The following is a 13,050-nucleotide window of genomic DNA, read 5'->3' on the forward strand; positions in this document are numbered from 1 at the left end:
AGGAGCTCAGGTGAGGCTCACTGGGAGCACCTCTGCTCAGCACCCCCACCTGCCCATTCTCTAGGAGGCATGATGGGGACAGGGCTGGCAGCAGAGATGCCATGGGGCAGTTGTCACCTGGGCCAGTCAGGCAGCAGACACTTTGTCCCTGGCACTGCCTCCCCCATTAGATCCACCCAGCATCCCAGCATCCTGTAGCCCCAGCCCAGACTGGGAAGGTGCCTGGCATCCAACAGGGGTGGAGCCAGTGTGTGCCCAGAGTACCAGAGCTGCAGCCTCACCATGTCCCCTTCCCTGAGCAGCCCACAACCACCCCTACCCCTGTGCCAGCACCCCTGTGGGACAACTGATACCTTCTTTGCTGGGGTTCGGGGGCTTGGGCTTCTCCCAGGGCGCCATGGGCTTGTCCTCCTCCTGCCCCTCCATCAGGGCCTTCTCTCCAGGCAGGTACCAGGTGGAGTTGTGCTCTGCCATCAGGGAGTCCAGGTCGATGGTGCTCATGGTGCCCTTGACACCCTCGGAGCAGCAGCTGCCCAGATCACTGTCCCCATTCTGCCCCGCACACTCCCCCTTCTTGCTCTTCAACCCCAAGGGCTGGTCTTCCGAGATGCTGAACTGCTGCCGCTGGAGCTGGATCTGTGCCTGCAGGATCTCCAGGGGGTGGATCTCATCCTGGGCCGAGGTGCTTGTGGGGGTCCGCACCTGCTCCATGCTTGGCGTGCCAGGGTGAGCGCCCGCCGTGGTGCTGAGCCCATAGCTGTCGGGGGTCGAGGTAGATGTACTGAGAAGGCCAAGGGCCAGGGGCTTCTGTCCGTTTAGAAGTGCGTGCTCCCCACGGGGCAGCTTGGGCGAACCACCCAGCAGCGGGCTACGGGTGGGCTTGGAGGTGGCATTGTCGGAGCTGGAGGACACCTCGTCCTCGTTGCCGTAGCTGGTGCTGACCTCGTCGGGAAAGTCCACGTGCGGGGAGCTGCCGTCTGACTTGGTCACGCTCTGGATGCCGCTGTCCAGGGAGGACATCAGGTCGGGCTGCTCCGCCAGCAACAGTTCACTGCCCTTGCCCCAGGATGGGGAAGTCAGGGGCTTGTCATGAGGGGTGCCTCCACCGCGCTCTGCGCCCGCAGCCCCCGGCGGGGCCCCCGCCGCCACCGGCACTGCCGGCTGCCCTGGGCTGACACCGGCTCCCCCGCCCTCGGCAGCTGAGAACTTCTCAAAAAACGTGCCGGGACTGACGTGCCCACTGTCCCGTTTCCGGCGACCCCGACCCCGCCCGCCACCCGCCTTCCCCTCGCCACCGGCCACCGGCTCCAGCGCGTAGCCGGGCGAGAGGCTGCTCTCCGCAGGCAGCAGCGGGGCAGTGCCCGCTGCTTTGCCCGTGCCACCCCCGCCTACTGGTGGCCCTGCTGGGAAGTAGTCCGGGGCAGCAGGTGGCGGGTCAGGCTCGGCCTGGCTGAGCTTGCGCTTGGCCTCGGCCGGGCTCTTCTTGTTGAAGGTGACGTTGAGGTTGGGAGCGCCCAGGCTCGCGATCATGTTTTGGCAGGCAGTGGAAAGGGCAGCCAGGCAGCTCTGCCCGAAGACATTGTCCTTGCTGGCCGCCTTGCTGAAGGAGCCCAGCGAGAGGGCACCCAGCTTGCTGGCAGCGGGCCGTGGTGGCGGTGGCGGGGGAAACTCGGGCGGGGGTGGTGGGTAGGCACCTGGCGAGGCGCTGAGGGCAGGTGCAGCCCCGTGGGCCGCCGGCTGCCGCGCTGCCGCCCCAAAGGGGAAGCCAGGCTGGGCGGCAAAGTCGGCGGGGCCACGGCGCTCAGCAGGGGCATTGGGCAGTGCCACACCGCTGCCTGGTGACTGCAGCTGCGAGAGGCCACCCATTGTGGGTGTGAAGGGCGGATGGACGCCGGGCGACGGCAGGGCCTGCGCTGGCCCCTCGCCTGCCATCCGCAAGGGCTCCTGCAGCCCCAGCCCACCGGCACCCGGCCGGAAGAGCACGGCAGGGCCGCCCGGCTGCAGGCCCAGCTCGTGGGGGGCTGCCTCGGCTGGTAGCCCGGGCGCTGCCAAGCGCCTCGGCAGCAGCTCCCCAGGCGGCGGCGGCCCTGCGAACCAGGCGCTGTCGGGGGCCAGGTGCGGCGCCGGCGCATCGAAGCTGCGGCCGCCACCAGCCTCCCGCTCGAAGGCTGGCGGGGGCAGGCTGCCGGGTGCGCCCACCTCACCGTGATGCCCCAGCTGCTGCAGGCTGGGCGGCCGCAGGCGCTGCTGGCTTCGCGAGGCCATCTGCTTCATCACCAGGGCCGCGTTCTGGCGCTGCGCCAGTGCCGGGTGCTCAGGGCCGCCGTGTGGCAATGGGCCCCCAAAGGCCTCAGGTGCCGGCGGGGTGAACTCGCCCGGCAGGCCAGGGTAGGCCGTCGGGGAAAGGTGACTCTCCATGGCCGGGCCGTGCATGCCACCGCCCCAGGAGGCACAGCGCTCGACGCCAGGAGTGTTGGGGAAGTCAAACCGCGGCCTCTTGGCGACGCTCACGTAGGGGGCATCGAAGTGCTGCAGTCTTTGATTTGGTGGCTGTTGCGGAGGAGGGTGCTGCATATTAAACACGGGGTCGGTGTAGGGATGCATATTCCTGTTCTCCAGTCTGTGAATAGGGTATTCAAACTGTGCATGCTGGTTCTGCATTATGGGCCCATTGTCCTGCAGGTTGGAGTTGGGAGCGTTGGCTTCTGTTTGCTGTTGCCTAGGGATGGCTGGCGGGCAGGAGTTCTGTCTGGCCAGCAAGCCCGGCGGCTGCTGCGGTGCTTGCGGTGGTGGTGGCGGCTGCTGCTGCTGCTGCATCAGCGGGTGCCTGGCGTTGGCCCCCGGCTCCAGACCGGCCGACATCTTCCGCGCCCCCCCGAAGCGCTCGAAGAAGACGCCGTGCTGCTGCGGCGGGTGCGCCTTGGCCACGGCCATGCCCGGCGCCCGGGGCAGGGCGGGCGCCCCCGCGAAGCTGCCGCCCGCCGGCACCTGCCGCCCGCCGCCGTAGTGCGGCAGCTGCCCCTCAGGCTCCGACGGGGAGAAGACGGGCAGCTCGAAGTGGCTGGCAGGGCCGTCGCCAGGGTAATTGTATTCCAGCGAGTCCACGCCGCCCTGCGCCGGCAGCCGCCGCGGCTCGAGGCCGTGGGGCTCGGAGGAGCCGGCCGCCGGCAGCCCGTGGAAGGAGGCAGCGCGGTTGGGGGACTGGTCGAGGGGCAGGCAGGGCGCCGGCACGGCGTGGCTGGCGGCGCCGGCGCCGTGGTGCTGGAAATCGGGCAAGGTCCCGGGGCGCTGCTGCCCGAAGCCCTCGCCGCTCTGGCCCTCGGCCATGTGCTCGTAGCCGTCGGCGAACGCCGTCTGCCCGCCCAGCGCACCGCTGTAGCCCAGAAGGCGCCCGCCGTGCACGCAGGAGGCGCCGGGGTCGGGCCCGAAGCCGCCGCCGAAGTGCGGGGGATGCTGGTGCGGGTGGGGGGCGCCGCCGGGGCCGCCGTGCGGCTGCTGTCCGCCGAAGAAGCCGTGCACGGGCGGCTGCATGCCGCCGCCGTGCAGCTCGGCGGGGCCGCGGCCCGGAAAGCCGTAGCCGTCCCCGGCCAGGCTCATGTTCATGCCCAGGAGGGGCGGCTCGCCCAGCGCTCCCAGGGCCGGGTCCGCCGGTGCTGGGCCGCCGCCGGGGAAGGCCGGCGCCTTGAAGTGCGCGCTCATGCTCAGTCCGGGCTGGCCGAAGCCCCGCTCCGCCTGCCCGCCGCTCCGGCCGCTGTTCTGCGGCTCGAACTGCTCCAGCCCGAACATCCTGCGCGGCTCCTCAGCAGGGCATGGCTGCTCCGCGCCGCTCCGCCGTCCCGCTGCCCGCCGCTCCCCGCTGCTCCGCTCCGCGCCACTCGGCCGCCCCCGCTCACATCCTGCCGCGCCGCCGGTACCGGCCGCTCGCCCGCGCTCACCCCGCCGCTCGCCGCTCGCTGCTGCCCGAGAGCCGACGGGGCGGCGCGCCGCCGCTCACCGGGGCCGGGCGGGCGCTGCGAGGGCTGCGCCGCGCTCCCCGCGCGCTGCCGCGCTCTCACCCAGCGCTGGCGGAGCAGCAACAAGTTTTGCATTTCAGCGATGAATTTCAGCCATCGGGGCTGCGCCAATGAGCGCCGCGGTCCGGGGCGGGGCTGCCGTTAAGGTGGCTCCGCCGCCGGGGCCGTGCCCCGCCCGCACCGCGCCCCGCACCGCCCCCCGTGCCCGGCGGCGCCGCTGCTCCCGCGGCGCACGGAGCGCGGGCGGACGGGGAGGTGCGCGGTACCTTGGGGTCCCGGAGCGGGGTCCTGAAACGGGGCGGGGGGCACTGGAGCTGGCACCAAGTGGCGGGTGTGGGGAGCCGCCGGCCGCACTGCCCGCCGGGGCGAAAGCCGCCCGGTAGCCCCGAGCCCGGGGGAACAGGAGCGGCCCCGCCGGTCCGCCCCGAGCCGGGCACCGCACGGAGCCTCGCGGGGAGCGGGCGCTGCGGCAGCGGGGGGAGTCACAAGCCCGTTCCCCCGGAGGGACAAACACCCAGCAGGCCAGGGAGCCCACAGATCGCCGGCGGGACACGGTGCTTCAGGTGCTCGCGGATGCACATGTCGATAGTTTAAAGAAATAGTAATGAATATTGCTCCCACCGAAAAAAAATGAGATCTATAAATAAGCGGCTGAAGACTGTTTGTATATGGCAGGAGAGTTTTAACGGGATTTTTTTCTGCAGGATCAGGATGCTGCGCTGTGATTAAATATTGATTTTGTGTAATTAGTTTTCATGTGAACTATCCTCCTTGCTGATGGCCTGGAGATTTCAGAACTGGCGAAGAAATGGAATTGGACGTGGAAATTATTACTTAGCGAAGTGACAAGGGGGGAAGAGGGGGGCGCGGGGCTCGAGCTGCGGGGCGGGCACCGGGGTGGAAAACGCAGCACGCGCGGCGCGACCGCGGCACAAAGGAACGAAGGGGATGTCTCGCTCCTCGCTACGGGAACGGCGGCAACGGAGGGAGGGACTGAGGGAGAGAAGAGGCCGCCGGCCCCTGCGCCGCGTCCCTTCATAGGGTCAGCGGTCCGGGCCGACGGCTGTGCCGGCCGGGGTCCCGCATCCCGCTCCGAACCCGGCGCGGCTCCGGCTCAGAGCGGCCCCGCGCCCGGGGCTCCCCCAGCGCCGCCGCCGTCGCGTCCCCTCTGCGCCTGCGTGCGCGCCGTCGGAGCGGCTCTTCCGAACGGGCACAGCGCCCCCTGGCGCCCGCCCGGCCCCCGCCGCACCCCCGCCGGGCGGAGAGGCCCCGCTCTGTGCCCCGGTTCGTGTCCCCGCCGGGCGGAGAGGCTCCGCTCTGTGCCCCGGTTCGTGTCCCCGCCGGGCGGAGAGGCCCCGCTCTGTGCCCCGGTTCGTGCCCGCGCCCCCGCTTCGCCCCGACGGCGGTCGGAGAGCCCCCGCTCCGGCCCAGGGTCCGTGCCCCCGTTCCGCGCCGGCGGAGGGCAGTGGGGCCGGACGGGGCGGGCCGGGACCCGCGAGCATTCCTCGCCGCGGAAGGGCAGGATCGGGTGCGGGGGATGCCGGGCGGAGCCGCCGGGAGCGGCTGCCCGGATTCCTCTTGGGGCAGCGGTGCCGCCGCCGCTCCCTTCCCCGGCCCGTCCTGCCGCTTTTCTGGGGGCCCGGGCGGGCAGCCCACTGCCCCGGGGTGCCGCCGCTCCCTGCCGAGCCTCTCCTCGCCGCGGGCACAGAACGGCCCTTAGCCCAGCGGCGACATCGGCCCCGGGGCTGCGACCCGGACCGCGAGTCCGTGCGCTGCGCCAGAGGCTCAGCCCCGCTCCCTCCAGAGCCACCCCGGGCTCGCTGGAAAAGTCAGTCTTGACATTTCATCCCCACCCATGGCTTGGCCCAGCTCGCCCAGCACCGCTCCTTCTGTGGACTTTGGTGGGATGGCGTCTATAGCTGGACAATGGCAAACATGGAAATCATCTCAGCTTAAGTATTCTGACGGTAAAAACAGTGAGCTGCTTGGGATGGCAAGGTCGGATACCAGCTGCGGGGTTCTGCTGGCCCGTGGTGCGCAGGTGGGAACGGGGCTCAGCCTGTTTCTAGCCTGAGATGTGCTCTGGGGCTGCCAACTGCCCCTCAGCTCCTGGTGTCCAGCACAGAGCTGGGAGCACTGGTGGCAGCGTGGCCCTGGGCTGGGGCCAGCACGGTCACCCGTGTCACAAAGGGTCACAGTCCCCAGCAAAGGAGAAGGAAGCCTCTCTCAATCAGACCAAGCAGTGAAAAGTGTATTTTCTAAAACATATTTTTACTTTCATTCTTGGGGTTTTGGTCATCTTGGGGGAAGCAAGGAAAGGCATTATTTAAATAGTTGTAGCTGCTGGGGATTATTTTCTAAATTAACAATAGTAATTGTGCCTGCCAAATCCAAAGTTGAGGGGATTCATTTATTTCAACTCTCCAGACAATAGCACAATTTTGGGTTTCATATTGCAAGCTCTGAAAACCAAATAGTGGGACTGATGTTTAAAAAATAATTCAAACAACATCAATTCATCAGACTTAAATCCAGCTCTTTCCACTGTGGCAATTTAACTTGCACTTAGAAAAGTTGCTGCTCAGCAAAAAAAAAAAAAAAAAAAAAAAAAAGAAAAAAAAATCCTTTTTAACAAAATGAATGCATCATACATAAAACATCACGGACCATACAATTAGTAAGCAAATGTAAGAGTTCAGCTCAGTTCATAATTATTCAGCAAACCTATTCAGAATGATTTTTTCTCCCTCCAGCAATCTACTGTGTGGGCTCATTACCACTGAAAATCTAACGAAGAAACCACCACAGAAACTGCACAAAATAAGCCCATATGCTCAAGACACTTTGGCTCAGCCAGCCCTTAGCAAGAGCCCCTTAAACCCTGACATGGAGGGAACCCAAGCTCGCTTCTCCGCGGTGTTTGCACTCCCAGCTCTCCAAAGGTGTCCTGTCTTTAGTGCAGCTCCAGGTATTTAATTTCCAGCCACTCCCTTGTCCTCCGTGCTGCCACCAACGCCTGCTCCGTGTCACACAGCCCGGTGATGGCTCTGTCCCTGGAGCAGAGGCTCCCAACAGCCACTTCACTAACGAGCTGATGGGTTTCTCTTGCCAGGGATTTCCCTTCCTAGCAGGGATATTCGGTGAAAAGAATTGTAATATTTTCAAGGACAGCTCTCCAACTCTGGCGGCTGACATTTTCAGGGAAGTTTTCAGCATTTCTGCCTGGAACAGTTGAGGGAAACTATTGTATCTCCTGTCTCTCAAACTACAGCGAACGTGGTGGTGGAAGGGATGCAGGAGGCAAATATGTAAAATCATTAGATGAGCTTGTGAGTGCAGGGAGCACAGAGCCAGCTCCTGAGGGAAGGCATCGTTCCACAGGGGATATGTCTGTCTGTCTGCATCTGCTCCAGCTCCTGAGAACAGGAGGATTTTTGGGTATGGAAGGGCTCTGTTCTGGGCAGGTCCCAAGACCCAGCTGTGCCCAGAGCAGGCAGACCTGCCCTGCACACGGTGCCTCACAGGGATTTGCTGCCAGCACGGTCACACTGCTGAGCTGGGAGGCACCAGCTAAAAAGTGACAGGGAGGCACTTCCAGTGATCCGACCTCTGCCACTCCTTGTCCTTCCCTGCTTTAGTGTCTGGAGGTGACATGGTTTGTAATTGAGAGTAAAGACAATTTCATCTGCGAAACCTGATTTGCATTCAGTCTCTGGGAAGTTCACCTTGCCGGTGTAAGAATTTCATGCTTAGTTTTACCAACAATGTGGTTTCTGAAAAGACTGAACCAAATCCCTTCAGACACTTTACTGCTTCCCATTTTTAAAAATGCATAGCTGAACAAGCAGAGTTAAGGGACTAAAACACCTCAGTCATTTCCCATAGGGGTAGACAGCAATTTCAGAACTTAGACAGGGATTTTCCTGTTTGGTTCTTCTGCAAGGTTGGTTCAATTGGTTCTAGATCCTTTACATGGCTGCAACCTTACGCTGTGCATCTTTCCTGTTTGGGTTTACAGGTTCCTCAGTGTGGATCATGATATTTTCACAATATCAGTAGAGTTTTCCATTGCTGCAAACACCTTTTTTTTTTTTTTTTTTGCTAATTTAGTATATTGGGTGCCCTTTATACCACTTTGGTGAAAACTTTTACAGCACACGGGGCACTTTGGTGTACATATAATGAACACCAAAAATATGTTTTGATTGAACATATAATTTGGATTACTAAAAAACAGGATAGTGCTAAAATCATACAACACTGAGAGTGTACATTAGTAAAAACATAGGAAATCCTAAAGCAATTTTTCCGGTCCACAGCACAGTTCACTGCTTGGGCTTTTATTTTCCCCCTTCAAATTCCCATCTCTAAAACACACATGTAGGATCAGGCATTCCACTGGGAAGGGGATATTAAAAAAAGAAGTTATGTATATATATATATATACACAGCACAACAGAAATAGACAGAAGTAGTGAATTAATTTGACTACAGGAAAAGTAGAAGTTTTATGTTTCTTAAAATAGCTCAGTGAAACATAAATAACAAAATGGCACCTCTCTGTATGGATAATCATGTTTAACTCTCCTCAGTGTTTTATGGTGGAGTTTGTGTGACCAACTTTGTTCTGCTGTTTTCCTAAACGTGAACCAGGTGGGAATTTATATAAGTGTGGTGGAGCAAGAACAATCTTTGAGCATCTGGAAAGTCTGGCTCACTGTGGGTGATGCCAGAAAACCACCAAAGTCAATTCATTTTTCATCATCTTATAAATTGAATTACTGTGAAAAGAGAGAGCCAGAGGGTGTTTTATAAAGTCCTGATGACTTAATTTCCCCTAAGTATTGGCTTCACAAGAGCACTTGCCTTGGTGTTCCTCTCCTCATCCTGCCATCCCCTGCGATGCCACACGCTGCGGTCCCATCCTGCCATCGCCTCCCTGTCCGGACAGTGCTGGCCACAGCGGGGCCACGGGGTGCAGGTTTGGAAGTCACTGGTTCTCAGGAGGTCCCCTCTGGGGACCAGGCTGGAGAACCTTCCCCAGGGCTGTGTGACTGAGCACCCTCTGTGTTCCATGGTGCCCTGTGACCGCTGCCATCCCTCCCATCGCGGCTGGGGACGCGCTGGCTCCGGGCCCCCCTGCCTTCGGCCCCTGACCTCCTGGCTCCGCTGGAGAACAGACCTGGGGTCAGAGGGATGCTCGAGACCACGGAGCCCAGAACTCAAACCAGCAGGGAAATAACGCTGCTCCTGTGTTTATTATTTATCGTGTTACTTCATAAGGTTTAACAGCACGACGTGCGTTCCTGAGCCACTGGTCAACCTTGGCTCACAGTCCTGACTTTTCCAATTTAAATCAAGCGCCTCTGCCCACAGACTGTAGGGAAGAGGCATCCCAAGGCAGCAAGCACACGGTCCAGCAGCATGAATTCACCTGCCCTGCCTAAAGAATGATTTGCTTTCCAGCAGGAATTACTCGGGCACTATTGGCTGCCCCTCGCTGACAGCCTCGCCCAAACCCCCCATGTCCCCGCCAGAGGCACAAAGGGTTAACGATCTCCTGCTGCCCAGAACCATCGCTCCTCCACCATCACGGCCCCTCAGCATCTGTACAAAGGGCCTGATTTAATCCGGGTTGCAGACGACTCACATTGTGCTCGCAGCCTCGGAGTGATGTTGGGTGATCAGGTTTCCAACTAATATCCAAGGCACAGCCCGAGCACTGAGCGGGAACAAAGGCACCTTTGTTACTGCAGAAAAAAAAATCCCCTGAAGATATTAGCAGTGCAGCAGAGTTCAAACTGTTAAATGATTCAAATATTATTTAATGAATACATTTGAAATGAGGTCTCACAACCCAGAACACTTTTTAGATCATCATTTACAAAGAGCCGCCTCTTCGCTTACTTCTTTATGGAGTTGCTGCTTTCAGATTTCAATTATGGCCATTTTGCTCCCAGCCTTTTTTAGGGACTTCCCATGTTGGTGTAGCTCAGTTCTTTTTACGGTATAGTTTAGCCAGTGACTACTGGATATTTCAGAAGTCCTGATAATCACATTCCTTTAATTTGCCTTGGACTGTGTGAGAAACAAGGGAGACAGAGCCTTTTGCAAAAGGAGCAACAGCATTAGGTGTTGTTCTAGAGGGTGCTAAAGCCAAGCTTATAAAACAGAAATTTGGTAAATAAGCATATCAAGATTTTAGTTGGGATTGGAGAAGCTCTATAGTTCAGATTCAACAAATACCTCAAATTTCTTGTGTGTCTTGGATATGCAATTCTAAACCAGAAAGCCATGTAATTTTAGAAAGAAAAATTAAAGAATAAAGGTAAATGAGGTTCAGGAAAGAAACATGTCCCCAACCTGAGGAATAACGTTTTAAAATTAAATCAGGGCTTTGTGTGCTTATAGCAATAAGAAATCCAAGGCTGCTCTGAAGCATGGACAGCAGATATTGTCCCTAGAGGGTAACAGCAGCACATCTGGGGCTGTGCTGGTGCCTGCTGAGGTTTTTAAAAAATACAGCATAAATAGCAAAAGTGGGGAAAAAGCACCAGAACAGAGTGACTACAAGCATCAGAACAAGTACCAGCATACCAGCAGTGGCAGAAATAGCTCCCGACTCTGTCTTCAGGTGCGCTGCAAAGAAATGACCTCCCCTCACACCAGGCACGCTCCTGGCTCTACTGCCAGGGCTGGGACCTCAAATATCCTCTGCTGAGGAGACAGGGACAGCAGCACAGGATTCCACCTGACTCACATGAAGGATCCTCATGCAGGTGATGCCTCAGGTGGAAGCAATTGAAAATCTGCCTCCAAAACCTGGGCTTGACACATTATCATTATAATCTTTAGAACTACTGTGCATGCCAGAACTCTGTTTGTGGTAGGGTTTGCACACTGAATTCTGCCCACAGCAGGCATCAAGGAGAAGAGGAGGCTCCCAGGAATAAAATGTCTGCAGCCATCACTCTGGATAATCTCTGCTTCCCGACAATTATATGCTGTTGATTAAAATTAATTTTTCATATAAATTCAAGCAAGTAGAAAGTCTTTCATTAAAAGTTACAAAACTTCAAAGAAAATCTTTTCCCCATGACTTTATCAAGACAGAATTCAACAGAGAAGACTCTTGAATTGTATGAACTGAATAAAAACCACAGCAACAGCCCCATGCTTCAGATTTTGCCATAAAACCATGGCACAGCATTTCAAGGACATGATGTAGCTCCTAAACATGGCTGCATCAACTGAGGCTTGGAAATGCAGAGTAAATTGTCTTACAGGACATTTTCAGATTGCTCAGAGAGTATTTAGAAAGGCCTGAGGGTGGAAAATCCCAAAAGACCTAAAATCTCAGCAGATTTTTTTCCTGACATTTCTCAGTCTACATGTAAAGGTAAAAGACAGAAACCATTCTCCTTTCTCTTCAGTGATTAAAAAACCTCTAGAAAAAAAGCAAATTCCTTATAAGTCTCCTTTAGATCACACTTGTGTACAGCCAAGTGATGGATTTCCAAGGTTACTGCTGGAATGTGGTTCCCAGCAGTCTATTGCAGTGAATAACTATCACGTTTACATATCCATTACATCAAAACTACGTTACACTTCCACTGCTTCCTGTCGGTTCACCATCTGGAAGCTAAACAAGCTGGTAGTAAAGACAGAATTCAATTCTGCATTTACCAAAGGAGCTCTACAAGCTTCCATTTGCAGCAGGCGATTGCACAACCTGAGCAGGCAGAACCCTGCCCCAGGGCCAGCACTGCAGCTCAGCCAGCCCCAGGAATGGGACCCCAGGGAGGGACAGCCAGGAGCCCCTCAGCACCTCTGGTGCCCCGTGGGAGGCACATCCCACCGGCAGCCCCTCCTCATGCCCAGTCCCACCTCTGCCAGCCCAGCACATCACAGTGGGCAGAGTCCTCCCAGCTCAGCAGTGCCCAGGCTCCAGGTGCTGCTCAGCCTGAAATCCCAAACCAAGCCCAGCCCCAGGTGAGAGCAGCCTTTGGGACACCAAAGACCAGCTCAGGAGCAAAATGTGAGTGCCTGAGATAAGAGACAGAGCTTTTTATGATCAAATTTATTTAATTAAATTTCATTGCCTGCTTTACTTGTCAGTTGCACCAGAGACTGCCAAAGGAAACAAAACATTGTACATTCACTACAAGATTCTCTCAAATTTTCACAACTAGTCCAAATCCATGGAAGTCACAGGGCCCCTTTCCCTCTGCATTGCAACACATTAAAAATGGCAGGACACAAACTCCAGCACTGAGACCTGAGCCCTTGGGTTCCAGGGGTACTAAATGACCTCTGTGTGTGTGTGCTACATCTCTGCATTTACCAACCCAACCTCCTGGTAGCACAGGACAAATAAACACTGAACTAACCCAGAAAGGAAGCCAGCCACATGACAGTGGGGCTGGAGGGTGGGTGGTGCAGCACACGGGGGAGGCACCAGCACCAGGCAGGCGTGGCAGTGCCAGCGTGCTCAGCACCAGGACAAGTGCACAGCACACCCCTGCTGCCAGTGCAGGAATGTTTTGCCACTGATGGGAACAGAAATCAGATCCCTCCTGGGAAGTCAGGCAAGGCTTGCCCTGCCAAGGGTGCTGGGAAGAAACCAGGCATTAATAGATCTTTATCTAACTAGTGCTTTTAAAAATACTTTTTCTTTGATCTAACAAGCATTAGGTTAATGTCCCTCTGTTATGTGCTCTGAATAGTTCCTCAAACATGCTGAAGACCTTTTCCCTAAGGAGTTTCCTACAGGAGGCATCTGTTATCCCAGGGGCTCTCACACATCAGCCCCTCACAGACAGCAGGGGAATGTGTCAGGGGTTACAACTGAAACTGTCAGCAAATCTGAAAGTCTACATCTCCCAAAGTGTATTTCCAACATGAAAACAGCTAAAATCACAATTCTATCCCATTGCTGTGTGTGAAATCCAGAATGCTTGCATGACTTCCAAAGGGAAGCTCTGGAAAACAGCCACTGCACTGGCAGGAGTATTCCTGGAGGGAAGGGCTGACCCTG

At 57.4% G+C, this 13,050-nt stretch overlaps 1 protein-coding gene across 3 annotated transcripts in view; it reads right to left on the reverse strand.

Moving 5' to 3' along the window:
* MN1 (MN1 proto-oncogene, transcriptional regulator) overlaps positions 1-3,935 on the reverse strand; it is an 84,408-nt gene extending 80,473 nt beyond the window's left edge. For all 3 annotated transcript variants that reach the window (XR_005953074.1, XM_041410012.1, XM_041410011.1), the window contains exon 1: positions 354-3,935. Coding sequence is in view for 2 of the 3 variants with exons in the window: in XM_041410012.1 (XP_041265946.1) it covers positions 354-3,786 (3,433 nt within the window). In the remaining variant the exon portion in view is untranslated. The remainder of the gene's footprint in view (positions 1-353) is intronic.
* Positions 3,936-13,050: the final 9,115 nt, after the last annotated feature.

This window comes from Onychostruthus taczanowskii, unplaced genomic scaffold (genome assembly GCF_017590055.1).
Source record: "Onychostruthus taczanowskii isolate IOZ18803 unplaced genomic scaffold, ASM1759005v1 scaffold32, whole genome shotgun sequence".
NCBI lineage: Eukaryota > Metazoa > Chordata > Aves > Passeriformes > Passeridae > Onychostruthus > Onychostruthus taczanowskii.